This window comes from Dendrobates tinctorius, unplaced genomic scaffold, assembly GCF_039654945.1.
Source record: "Dendrobates tinctorius isolate UK_male_01 unplaced genomic scaffold, ASM3965494v1 ptg000372l, whole genome shotgun sequence".
Classification (NCBI taxonomy): domain Eukaryota; kingdom Metazoa; phylum Chordata; class Amphibia; order Anura; family Dendrobatidae; genus Dendrobates; species Dendrobates tinctorius.
Window position 1 is genome coordinate 988,467 of NW_027362038.1, and position 12,708 is coordinate 1,001,174.

Here is a 12,708-nt window from a genome sequence, read left to right on the forward strand (position 1 = left end):
ATGGAATCGGCTTTATAACAGTCATTGTTTGTACTATTTTATGAATGTTTCCATGAGCACTGTCACTTTATGAGTCTACAATGTAATATTTATTCCTGTGTGGATTGTAAACCCGTTCTATATATTCTTTGTATCTGGGTTTATTGTGAATTGCTATTGACCATTCGGCGGAGACCTTACACCTGAGATATGTAATGATATAGGGTGATAAGCGATATAATTGTTATACTTCTTCCATATGGGCTTTCCACTTGCAATTATATATATATGTAAAGGACTTTTCTAAACTATATTTTGGGACAGATTAGATACATTTTATATACATACCTGATGATTTCTCTCTGCATAATCTCTTCTTTTTACATTTTTTATGTGTTTTGTTGAAATACAGATATATTTCATACTGACATGTTGTTTATGGGAGTAACGTTTGTAGGCCATGTTGTTGACTTCTACTTCTGAATATATAGAGGACCTCATTTGGGCTTTTTATATATACATGATTAGACAAACGAACTACATATAGTGATAAAAGGTGTATACATGATAACCTCACACTGCAGGGAAAGACATGTATTCTAGAATACTAAAGAAAGTGATAATACAAAATGACAATATTTAGGAGTATTTCACCAAACCCCATTACAGTCCATAAATCCCCATGTCCCTTTTATCTAATGTCATTACTCACATAACTCTTCACATATTGACAACTGTATTGTCCTCATCACAGACACTACTTACTACCATTATTTACTCTCACAATGCCCTGCAGCTCCTCCTATTAACCCTTGTGTATGCCAACCATACCTGCTAATGGCTCTGATGTCATTTTATGTTTCCATTCTGGCTAGAGCTCCCATAAAGTCATCTCATTAGCTGCAAAGTTAGTTAGCGAAAGTTTTTCCAAGATGGCAGCTCAGTCCGACATGGCTGTTCAATATATTTAGTACTGATCATTCTCGTACAATGAGTGCTTTTATTTTAACATGGCCAAACATGAGAAATGACAAGGGGTTGTCCTAGTAGTGGTCAACACCTTTAAGAACATACAATTTTGAGTAAAAATATTTCTAACATTTTGAACATGAAAAAAGCTTCTCCCCGTATGACTTCCCTGATGTTTATTAAGAGTTGATTTTGGTAGAAAACATTTCCCACATTAAGAATATGATACAGGATTCTCCCCTGTGTGAGTTTTTTGGTGACTAATAAGAGATGATTTCTTCACAAAACATTTCCCACATTCTGAACAGTTAAAAAGCTTCTCCCCTGTGTGAGTTCTTTGGTGCTTAAACAAATATGATTTACAGTTAAAACATTTCCCACATTCTGAGCAGGAAAATGGCTTCTCCCCTGTGTGAGTTCTATGGTGATGAACCAAATCTGATTTCCAGTTAAAACATTTCCCACATTCTGAACAAGAAAATGGCTTCTCCCCTGTGTGAGTTCTATGGTGATTAACCAAATCTGATTTCTGGTTAAAACATTTCCCACATTCTGAACAGGTAAAAGGCTTCTCCCCTGTGTGAGTTCTCTGGTGATTAACAAGATGACATTTCTGGTTAAAGCATTTCCCACATTCTGAACAGGGATAAGGCTTCTCCCCTGTGTGAGTTCTTTTGTGGGTAACAAATTGTGATATCTGTGCAAAACATTTCCCACATTCTGAACAGGGAAATGGCTTCTCCCCTGTGTGAGTTCTCTGGTGCTTAAGACAGTCTGATTTATTGCTAAAATATTTCCCACATTCTGAACATGAAAAAGGCTTCTCCCCTGTGTGCGTTCTCTGGTGGGAAACAAAATGTGATTTCCGTGCAAAATATTTCCCACATTCTGAACATGAAAATGACTTCTTTGCTTTAGTAGCAGTTTGTTTTTTAATGCCTCTTTTGTGACTTTGATTTTCCTTAGTAATCGGTAATGAATCAGAAGATGGGACCTGTTTCATAGGATCAGATGACAGATCTTTGCTGTGAATGGATGATGGTATATCTGGAGTAATAGCATTCACTTCAGTTGTATTTTGTAGCATCTCAAGATCATCAGGTTTAAAAATTGAAGACGTCAGCTGTCCCTCTGATCTCCTGGTACACTCATCTGCTGAGATAAAAGAAAATTTTAATAAAATATCCTTAAGTTTTATATTTTTGAACATTTCTACTTAAACTGTCCATAAAAATGGCAAGCTATGTTAAAAACTTAAATTATTTACCAAGACAATGACAGTTCACAGTCTAATAGAAAACCTTGTTGGATGAACCAGTAGTGTGTGGTGTTCAACTGTTTGTTCATTCTGCCTCCCAAATATCGAATAAAAAGAAACTAATCAATGTTCTATAGGCAAAAAAAATACCAATTCCCATCTCACCAAAACAAGTCCCCACTCAGGTCCATCATCTGTCAATGGAAAAACAGAGGTTCCCGCACTATTAGTGGCTCAAAGGCTGTTGAAAAGCAACAAGGTTTCTACAAACCAATCCAGCAAAATCCGCTCTCTCTTCGGAGTCTTGCAGTGTGCGCAAACAACATTTAGGATCCCTGTATTTAGCAATATTATAGTGAGAAGAACCCACTTAATTTGCGGTGTCTCCTGGAGCACAATCTGGGCACTATGTGCTGGGTAAGAAAATGGCAAATGTGTAATTTTCACTCTCCAACATCCACTGCGTGTTAATTTCCAGAAAGTGGCTGTGGAGTCAAAATCTTCACTCCTCCTAAGGATTATAACCCTCAGTGAATTAATTTATAAAATGGAATCACTTTATGGGGATTTCGACTATTCTGGTTTTTTGTCATTTAGTTATATTAGGTCTTCTGCATATGGTGTGACCAATCTCATCTGGGATCTGTTCCTGCTGTCCAGCTGGAGTAATCTGCTCCCTACTTCAACCAATTGGAAAGTACCACACCCTACTAAAGCGCAAAGCACATGGCCGGAATCTGCCAGATACAGCGCTGTCTCCTCTGGTTCAGTCCTCTGGGCTCAGCTTGTGGCTTGTGTATTTGTTTCCTGCTGTGACCGTGGCCCGTTTACGGACTACTCTTGTGTCTTCTGATTCTGGCCTTCTGGTTCTGACCCAGCTACCTGACTATTCTTCTCACCATCTAACACCACAGAATAGCAGGTAACACCATGGTCCAAGCCTAGGGGTCCCTGTGTAAGTCCAGATTCCATGTGAGGTTGTTAAAGGGCGATGAGCAAGGCAATCCTTGGGATATGGAAAGCAGAGAAGATAGAGCCAAGCATGTTCATGGTGGACATCTTTTGAGTTGCCAGGTGACCATGAACAGTGCTCCCAATACATTGTTTCTGCAAACTATTCCAGCTAGATCTGCATTCAAAAAGCTAAATGGCGCTCCTTCCCTTCTGAACTCTGCCATGTGCCCAGACAGTAGAGTACAATCGTATGTAGGGTATAGTGCGAAGCTGGAAAATAATTTGTAAGATCCATTTGTTTTCTATTATCCTTTGTGAAGAATTCCAAAGTTACCACCACATAAAGTGACACACGTCAGATATTAATAATGGGGTCTGATTAGGAACTACTGAAATGATCAAACTCCACAGTCTCCATCAGTAATAAATGAGTAACTAGTGGTGAAACCTCTCTGGGGTAATTAGCATGTGGGTCTCGGAGACTTCACAATCTATACTATCCTAAGCTCCAATATCTTCTGTAAGATGAGTTTTAAGAAGAAATATTAGGCATTTAAAGAGAACTGTGTATAAGGCCGGTTTCACACGTCCTGATATTTCCGGTACCGGAGATGTCCATGTGTGTAATACTCGTGGCACACGTGACAACCGTGTGCCGCGTGTGTGCAGCATCAGTACTACATGGACGGCCAGCAGGGATGAAGCGCCACATTAATCGCTGTTCCCCGGTGTCGGGTGCTGAAGACGCTCTCATCATTCTCCCCTGCTCTGCCGGCGGAGAGAATGATGAGAGTTATATTAAAGTCAGAATGATGACAGCAGGTGGCGGCTTTTGGAACTATTACTCCCATCAACCTACACCTGCTGCTAAGAACAGTGACAGCAGGAGCGGATGATGGGAGTATTCCTCACCTGACGCCTGTGCTATAACTAAGTAAATGAATGAAAAAACTGGCGAGGATTCCCCTGTATTTCCTATAACCAGTCTGGAAAACTCACAACTGGGGGCTGCAACCCTCATCTGTCAGCTTCAGCAAGGATGGTTATCAAGAATAGAGGGGTCCCAACACTGTTTTTTAAATTATTTAAATAATTTAAAAAACTGCATGGGGTCCCCCCATTTTTGACAACAAACCTTGCTAAAGCTGACAACTGGGGGCTGGTATTCTCAGGCTTGTAAGGGGCCAGCCTAAAAATAACAGCCCGCAGCTGCCCAGAAAAGGCACATCTATTAGATGCGCCAATTCTGGTGCTTTGCCCGGCTCTTCCCACTTGCCCTATAGTGATGGCAAGTGGAGTTCATATTTGTGGGGTTGATGTCACCCTTGTATTGACAGGTGACATCAAGCCCACGGCTTAGTAATGGAGAGGTGTCTATAAGACACCTCTCCATTACTAATCCTATAGTTATATGGTAAATAAAGACACAGCCAGAATAAAGTCTTTTATTAGAAATAAAACAAAACACAGTTTTCATTTTTTATTTAACAATAACACAGAGAATTCTCACGGTGATCTGCTGTGACGGCTTGAACTGTGCTGGCCTCATCAATAAGTTTTTCCCACGGTCCTGAGGTCACTGCAGTTCAGCCTGGCTGGAAACCTCGACGATGTCACTGCTGGTCAATGATGTTGCGCTTGCAGCAGCTCATTCACCAGTGGTTCTCTGCCTGCATGGTTGCATCGTGGCACCGTCCAGGTTGAAAACTAATTATCCCCCAGACATGGATTACGGCGTGGGACAGAGCGACAGACAGGTATGGTATATTGTTGTTGTATTTTATTTTTATTACAGGAGAGCGAGGTCTTCGGTGGAAATAGGCGTTAGGTGAGTATAACTGTGTTTGATATTTTTAAATAGAAAAGGAAAACTGTTTTGTTTTATTTCTAATAAAAGGCTTTATTCTGGCTGTGTCTTTATTTTCCGTGTAACCAGGGCCGGACTGGGAGTGAAATTCAGCCCTGGCATTTGTAAGACCACAGGCCCACGTCTTGTACCCTCTGTAATCTTGCTCTCTAGATAGTCTAATACAGGTCCGCGGCCTACAATCACAACGTTTAGTGTTGTGACCTGCAGAGCTGACAGCCACTGAATTATGGCCACTTTAGATGGGCCAATAATCATGAAATGTGGGATTGTAAGAGCCCGGCTTCCTGATTATCGGCTCATTTCAATAGGTCAGTAATCACCTGATGGAAGGAAAAATGATTATTAGTCACGGCTTAACAATCCAGGTTCTTGGTGGCACATTGCTCGAGGTAAACAGGACATGCGCTCCTGAGAACAGGACATGCTACGTGCACAGAACATGTTACCAGTCGCTGTGTGCACAGAGAAGTGCGTCCTCCTGTGTGAACAGGCCGTAGAGGACACTGACTGACGTGTATATGGCTGGTCGGTGGTCGTGGACATGCTGGAGCACAGGAATGACAGGAAAGTCTCAGTCAGATGGCCGTTTCTCACGTCCATGTTCTCTCTGTGGTTTTCATTAGTTCTCTTCCATTATAGTCTATGGTGCTGCTCACAGGCTCATGTTCTTGCAGACTGTGTCTCCCCAATAAAAATCAGAGACATTTTCGTTTTTTATTGTTGTCACAGACACAATCCCCTCCACAAGTCTCTGAACCTGCGCCGATCACAGGCCCCACATAGATCGCCCCCGTGCACACTCTGCGCGGATTAACACTGTAATGTATAGGAGAAGATTTTCATTCATTTAGTTTTTTTCATACGTGAAAATCACTAAAGTTCCCGTCTGGGGGCCGCACCCATCACCGGCCCATGTGTAGTGACTCATTAACCAGTTTATCGCTGCCTTGCCTTCCTTATAGAAGCAGCAGAGACTGGACAGATGGTTTTCATGCTGGGATGCCTGTATTTTGTGGCTGCAGAACCAAGGTAAGGGGATGTGCACACATCTTTGTCAGGCGGATTGAAGAAGCGCCACAAACCTGCCGCTAAACATGAACGTAGTGCACGGCAATGGAAAACCACATTGCTGTACCCGCTCCGTCTGTTACGTCTTTTATCTGCTTCAGTGCTTGGAAACTGAGGCCATTAATACAAGTAGCACATTCTGTCACCTGCAACTATAATAGAAACTATCGAGAAAAGACGCCGGTGGCACAAAAGACATGGCGCCTTCAGGTAAAAGACCGGAGACACTTTCCTGAAGCAGCTCTGCCCCGGAAATAAAACTGTGTGCACATACCCTAGATACAAACACTAGGCTACAGCACCCTGCAAACGCTGAGTACAAGAATCATTCTAAGGCCGGGGTCACACTAGGGTGTGTGATGTGAGAAACAACACCCAGCACTGCCACCGGCACTCGGACCGGAGTGTGCGGCTACATGGATTTCTAAGGGCCAATGCAGACGGCCACATATATCCTCTGATCTGAGAGAATCGGCCAATTATACTGTACAGCTGACACTTGGATCAGGATCTGACCCGAGTGTCAGCACAGTGTGGTCCGATTGTCTAGGATGAGAGAATCAGAGAACACTGAGGAAAAGATGGAGAACAAACTCTTCTCCATTATGTCATCGGAGTGCAGTCCGGTGTTTTCCACGCACTCATTGTATTGCATTACTGAGCGTGATCGGAATATCATATGTTAACAACATATAACAGATATAACATATAACGTATGTTCCAACCCCATGGATAGAGACAAACACCTCGGTCGCCTCAGAAAGTCCTTTTTGAGTCAGGGCTACCATCCAAGAACAATAGAAAACCAAATTACAAGAGCCACCAGAATATCAAGGAATCACCTGCCACATTACAAAGCTAAAGAAGAGAATAACCGGGAGCCTCTAGTGGTCACCTACAACCCAAATCTGGAGGTGCTAAGGGGAGCGGCACGGAAATTACACCCTTTACTACAAAAAGATGCCTGATTACAATCCATGTTTCCAGACCCCCCACTGCTGTGTTTTAGGCAGCCCCAAAATCTAAGAAGCGTCATTGTCAGAAGCTCCCTGTCCTCCCCAACAGCTGCAGGAACCTTTCCTTGCAACCAGAAAAAATGTAAAACCTGTCCATCTATAATGACCACGGACAAGATAAAGATCCCCAACTCACATCAGGACTACAAGATCCCAGGTACTCTCACCTGCATCACATCTAATAGGGTGTACTTAATTATTTGTACTAAATGTCCAACTGGGGGTCTGTATGTGGGAGAGACCAGGCAAAAGCTGAGAACAAGGATGAATTCTCATCGCCACACAATAAGAGAAAAAAGAAGGGATCTACCTGTGGCAAACATTTTTGTATCCCCGGTCTTAGCATGATGGACATTAAGTTACTTGTATTAAAAGGTAACTTCAACTCTCAGAGAGACAGGAGGGTCTGGGAGCATAAATTTATGACAACTTTTGACACACTCAGTGCAGGAATGAATGTGTCGCTTGGATTTATGTCTTTTTACATCAATTAAGGAATTTGCTCTTCAGACCTTCTGTGGTCATCACACAACACAGAACCAGACCCCAATCAGAGGGCAATAAAACCTTCACACTCCTAATCTATAAACTGTTCCAATATTTATGACAATTCTGCTAAATGTTACTTGTCTTATCTGTTGCGTTATTTTTGTGCTGTTTTGTGTATAAATATGTGATTTTTCAGATGTTGCATTAGTCTAGCCTGATGAAGAGACCTGAGGAGTCTCGAAAGCTTGCAATGTGCTACCACCTTTTCAGTTAGCCATTAAAAGGTATCAACCACTGAGGACTCTCAATTCTAAATATTCTTTTATCTACTGGCTAACACGGTACAAAGATATATATCATTCCTGTATCAAAGTCATTTGAACAGTTTTGGGTGGAGGAGAATGTTGTGATCTAGAGGCAAAATGGTGATCATGGTAATACGGCCGGACTACACCACCGATAAAGCAGCCACAGCCGGTGACTGAGAGGAATCTGTGACTTCTCTGCATTCAGTGGTCACTACTCACCTGGGTAGTTATATGTGGGAATCTCCTCTTTACACCACTCATCATCTCTCACATATGTCTCTGTAGTATTAATATGGGTCAGATCTTCACCCTGAAACAAATATTGTAAAAGTCACCGACAGATGGAGAAGTCCCATCTATGATCAGCTCTAATCCTGCCATCTCCAACGTTCTCATTACACAAGTATAAAACATATAATACTGGTGGATAAAACAAGACTGAGCACAAGACCTTCACAGCCGTCTACACATCATAGGGGAGCTCTCCTGACACCTTCTCTCCATCTACCTGATGATCCTGAGGAGCACTGGGATCTTCTTGGTTACAGTCCTGTGGAGGAAGAGGACGGGGACATCTCTCTGGTGTTGTCCTCTTACTGGATAGATCTGGAGGAAACACATACAGGGGCTGAATTCATTCTCTACATACAGATAATTATAGGCCGTGTGTATTTAGTCCTGTCTATTACCTGGAGATGTGAGGGGCTGGGGAACCTCCATTATGACGTTCTTGTACAGATCTCTGTGTCCTTCTAAATACTCCCACTCCTCCATGGAGAAATAGACAGCGACATCCTGACACCTTATAGGAACCTGACACATACAATGATACCGTCATCCCCCCGATCCCTTCATAGTGTTACTGTATAATGTCCCAGCATTCCCAGCAGTGTCACCTCTCCAGTCAGCAGCTCAATCATCTTGTAGGTGAGTTCTAGGATCTTCTGGTCATTGATGTCCTCATGGATCAGGGGGTGAGGTGGAGGCCCTGTGATTGGGCTCAGGGGTCTTCCCCATCCCTCAGACACAGGGTCCTGACAGCGATCACTAGAGGTCTTCTTCACCACTGTGTAATCCTGGTTATGGAGAGACACATTAATAAATCTCACTCTAGACATTTCCAGAGTCCTCACCTCTCCAGTTCTGTCCATCTGTTATTCCCATAGATAAGAATGATGTAATGTGAGGTCATCAGAATCTCTCACCTCTCCAGTGAGACGGAAGAGGATCTCTAGGGTGAGGTGTAACATCCTCTCCGCCATCTTGTCTCTGTCCATATCCATCCTTGATGGGTAAATCAGGAAAATTCTCTTCTGTAGAAGATCTTCACTGAGAGGATCCGATATTGTAGAGACCTGAATGAGAAGAAGATAATCCGATGTAACATCATAAGAATCCTGTGTAATAATACAATTACTGGAGATAATAAGGGAAACATATGAGGAGATTTATTATCTTACAGGGTTTAGTTTTCTTCCCTGACATCTACTAATAAAACCTATATATTTAGGCCACAGACAACAAGCAGTTTCCTCCTCGGAGTCGGCAGCTGAACACGTTCCTCATAGACTCATCTTCCATAACGCTAATTCTCGTCTCATTACCGACACTGGAATCGGCATTAGCAATACTGCAGGAGATATTCATTACATGCGACATGAGAAATAACTCCTTCATGATGAGGACGACATCTTCATCTTCTACTGCGGCTCTAGAGACAGATGTGGCCAGAGTCGGTCACTGCCTCCATCCCCACCGGCCGTCTATATGAAGGTTTCCCGTCTACTGGAATCTTCTCTCCCGTTAGATCTCAGCTCTGAGTCACACACAGAAGTTTGAGGCTTTTCTGGAAGAACAGGACAGGAGAGATCTGAGGCCGATGTCTCCATGTACAGGGTTTCCCCTCGGGATAAGAGGCTTTTCTATCCCTTTCCCCCAATTAGAGGGGACACCTGTGGATATCGGGGACTTTACCGGCTGCAGTCCTGGGGGGATTTACTCGGTAACGTGGACGTTGGACAAACGTCACCATCAATTCCCATCAGAGTGAAGGAACATCGCTCCTCTATTCAGCTCTATGGATCCAGGATGAAATCCACTGCGGCCCCTGCAAGAAAAGAGCAAAGTCTGGTGAGACCCCCGAGGCCTGAGATTTCTACAGCTGCTCTGTGCACACAGGACCTGTGATGAGGTCACAGGAGAGGCGGAGTCAGGGGTCACATGATCAGGGGCCTCAGTGTGGGCAGGACTCTGCTGTGCTGGTTGTCATGGTGCTGGATGAGGGGAAGTTTATGTGTGGGGTCAGGAGGGGTTTACAGGGTAGATGTAGCAGAGCCGCGTGTGTACGAGGTGTACGGAGCGGAGCCGTGTGTGTACGAGGTGTACGGAGCGGAGCCGCGTGTGTACGAGGTGTACGGAGCGGAGCCGTATGTGTACGAGGTGTACGGAGCGGAGCCGTGTGTGTACGAGGTGTACGGAGCGGAGCCGTGTGTGTACGAGGTGTACGAGGTGTACGGAGCGGAGCCGTGTGTGTACAAGGTGTACGAAGCGGAGCCGTGTGTGTACGAGGTGTATGGAGCGGAGCCGAGTGTGTACAAGGTGTACGGAGCAGAGCCGAGTGTGTACGAGGTGTACGGAGCGGAGCCCTGTGTGTACGAGGTGTATGGAGCGGAGCCGTGTGTGTACGAGATGTACGGAGCGGAGCCGTGTGTGTACGAGGTGTACGGAGCAGAGCCGTGTGTGTACGAGGTGTACGGAGTGGAGCCGTGTATACGAGGTATACGGAGCAGAGCCGAGTGTGTACGAGGTGTATGGAGCAGAGCCGTGTGTGTATGAGGTGTACGGAGCGGAGCCCTGTGTGTACGAGGTGTACGGAGCGGAGCCGTGTGTGTACGAGGTGTACGGAGCGGAGCGGCGTGTGTTCGAGGTGTACGGAGCGGAGCCGAGTGTGTACGAGGTGTACGGAGCGGAGCTAAGTGTGTACGAGGTGTACGGAGCGGAGCCGTGTGTGTACGAGGTGTACGGAGCGGAGCCCTGTGTGTACGAGGTGTACGGAGCGGAGCCCTGTGTGTACGAGGTGTACGGAGCGGAGCCGTGTGTGTACGAGGTGTACGGAGCGGAGCCCTGTGTGTACGAGGTGTACGGAGCAGAGCCGTGTCTGTACGAGGTGTACGGAGCGGAGCCGTGTGTATACGAGGTGTACGGAGCGGAGCTAAGTGTGTACGAGGTGTACGGAGCGGAGCCGTGTGTGTACGAGGTGTACGGAGCGGAGCCCTGTGTGTACGAGGTGTACAGAGCGGAGCCCTGTGTGTACGAGGTGTACGGAGCGGAGCCCTGTGTGTACGATGTGTACGGAGCGGAGCCCTGTGTGTATGAGGTGTACGGAGCAGAGCCCTGTGTGTGAGGTGTACGGAGCGGAGCCCTGTGTGTACGAGGTGTACGGAGCGGAGCCGCGTGTGTACGAGGTGTACGGAGCGGAACCGTGTGTGTACGGGGTGTGCGGAGCGGAGCTGCCTGTATACGAGGTGTACGGAGCCGAGCCACGTGTGTACGAGGTGTACGGAGCGGAGCCGTGTGTGTACGAGGTGTACGGAGCAGAGCCGTGTGTGTACGAGGTGTACGGAGCGGAGCCGTGTGTGTACGAGGTGTGCGGAGCCGTGTGTGTACGGGGTGTGCGGAGCGGAGCTGCCTGTATACGAGGTGTACGGAGCGGAGCCGTGTGTGTACGGGGTGTGCGGAGTGGAGCTGCCTGTATATGAGGTGTACGGAGCCGAGCCGCGTGTGTACAAGGTGTACGGAGCGGAGCCGTGTGTGTACGAGGTGTACGGAGCGGAGCCCTGTGTGTACGGGGTGTGCGGAGCGGAGATGCCTGTATACGAGGTGTACGGAGTGGAGCCGCGTGTACGGAGCGGAGCCATGTGTGTACGACCCCCACTTTCAGAATGGGAACTCTCACCCTGTCTTCTACCAGTGGTACTCCCAAGGTATAACATCTATTAAGCACTTAGTCCACCCCGAGGAATGACGGATATGCTAAAAAGGAAGAAAAAAATGTTTATAAAATGGAAAGAGGGAGGCATATCTAAAGAAGAATATAATGCGGTCTGCAGAACCTGCAGGGCACAAATCAGCTAAAGCTGAAAATGAATTGAGGCTTGCAAGAGATGTCAAAAGCAATAATAAAGGATTTTGGGGATATGTCAAAAGTAAAAGAAAAGTCAAAGATGCTATAGGATTTTTACAGGATGAAAATTATGAAATGGTAAGACAGGATGTTGAGAAGGCTGAACTTTTAAATTCCTATTTTGCATCTGTTTTCTCTCAGAAAGGAAATGTAACATCAACTGTTATTCACTGTCCTATTAAGGGAATAGAAGAATCCAGGATATCTATAAACAGAAAGATAGTGAGGAAACACTTAGCTAACCTAAATGAATTCAAGTCTCCAGGTCCAGATGAATTACACCCCAGAGTACTGAAGGAGATAGCAGAAGAAATTTTTGAACCCCTCTCCATAATCTTTGAAAATTCTTGGAGAACAGGAGAAGTGCCAGAAGACTGGAGAAGAGCAAATGTTGTTCCTATCTTCAAAAAGGGGAAGAAGGTGGACCCAGGTAACTATAGGCCAGTGAGTCTGACTTCTATACCAGGAAAGATCTTTGAACAAATTATTAAACAACATGTATGTCAATACCTGGATAAGAATGAAGTGATTAAACAGAGTCAGCATGGGTTTGTAACTAATAAGTCATGTCAGACTAACTTAATTTCCTTCTATGACGGTATCACTGATTGGGT

General features: G+C 45.1%; 1 protein-coding gene across 1 annotated transcript; it reads right to left on the minus strand.

Annotated features, from left to right (window-relative positions):
* Nucleotides 1-959: 959 nt before the first annotated feature.
* Nucleotides 960-8,219, minus strand: LOC141075808 (uncharacterized). Its single transcript, XM_073562951.1, has 2 exons — nt 8,131-8,219; nt 960-2,100 (listed from the first exon to the last, which is right to left on the minus strand). The coding sequence occupies exon 2, from the start codon at nt 2,033-2,035 to the stop codon at nt 1,163-1,165; it is 873 nt and encodes a 290-aa protein (XP_073419052.1). The 5' UTR covers nt 2,036-2,100; nt 8,131-8,219; the 3' UTR covers nt 960-1,162.
* Nucleotides 8,220-12,708: the final 4,489 nt, after the last annotated feature.

Excerpts from the sequence above, each read along its gene's own strand:
- LOC141075808 (XM_073562951.1), bottom strand. The coding sequence starts at position 2,035 with ATGCTACAAAATACAACTGAAGTGAATGCTATTACTCCAGATATACCA.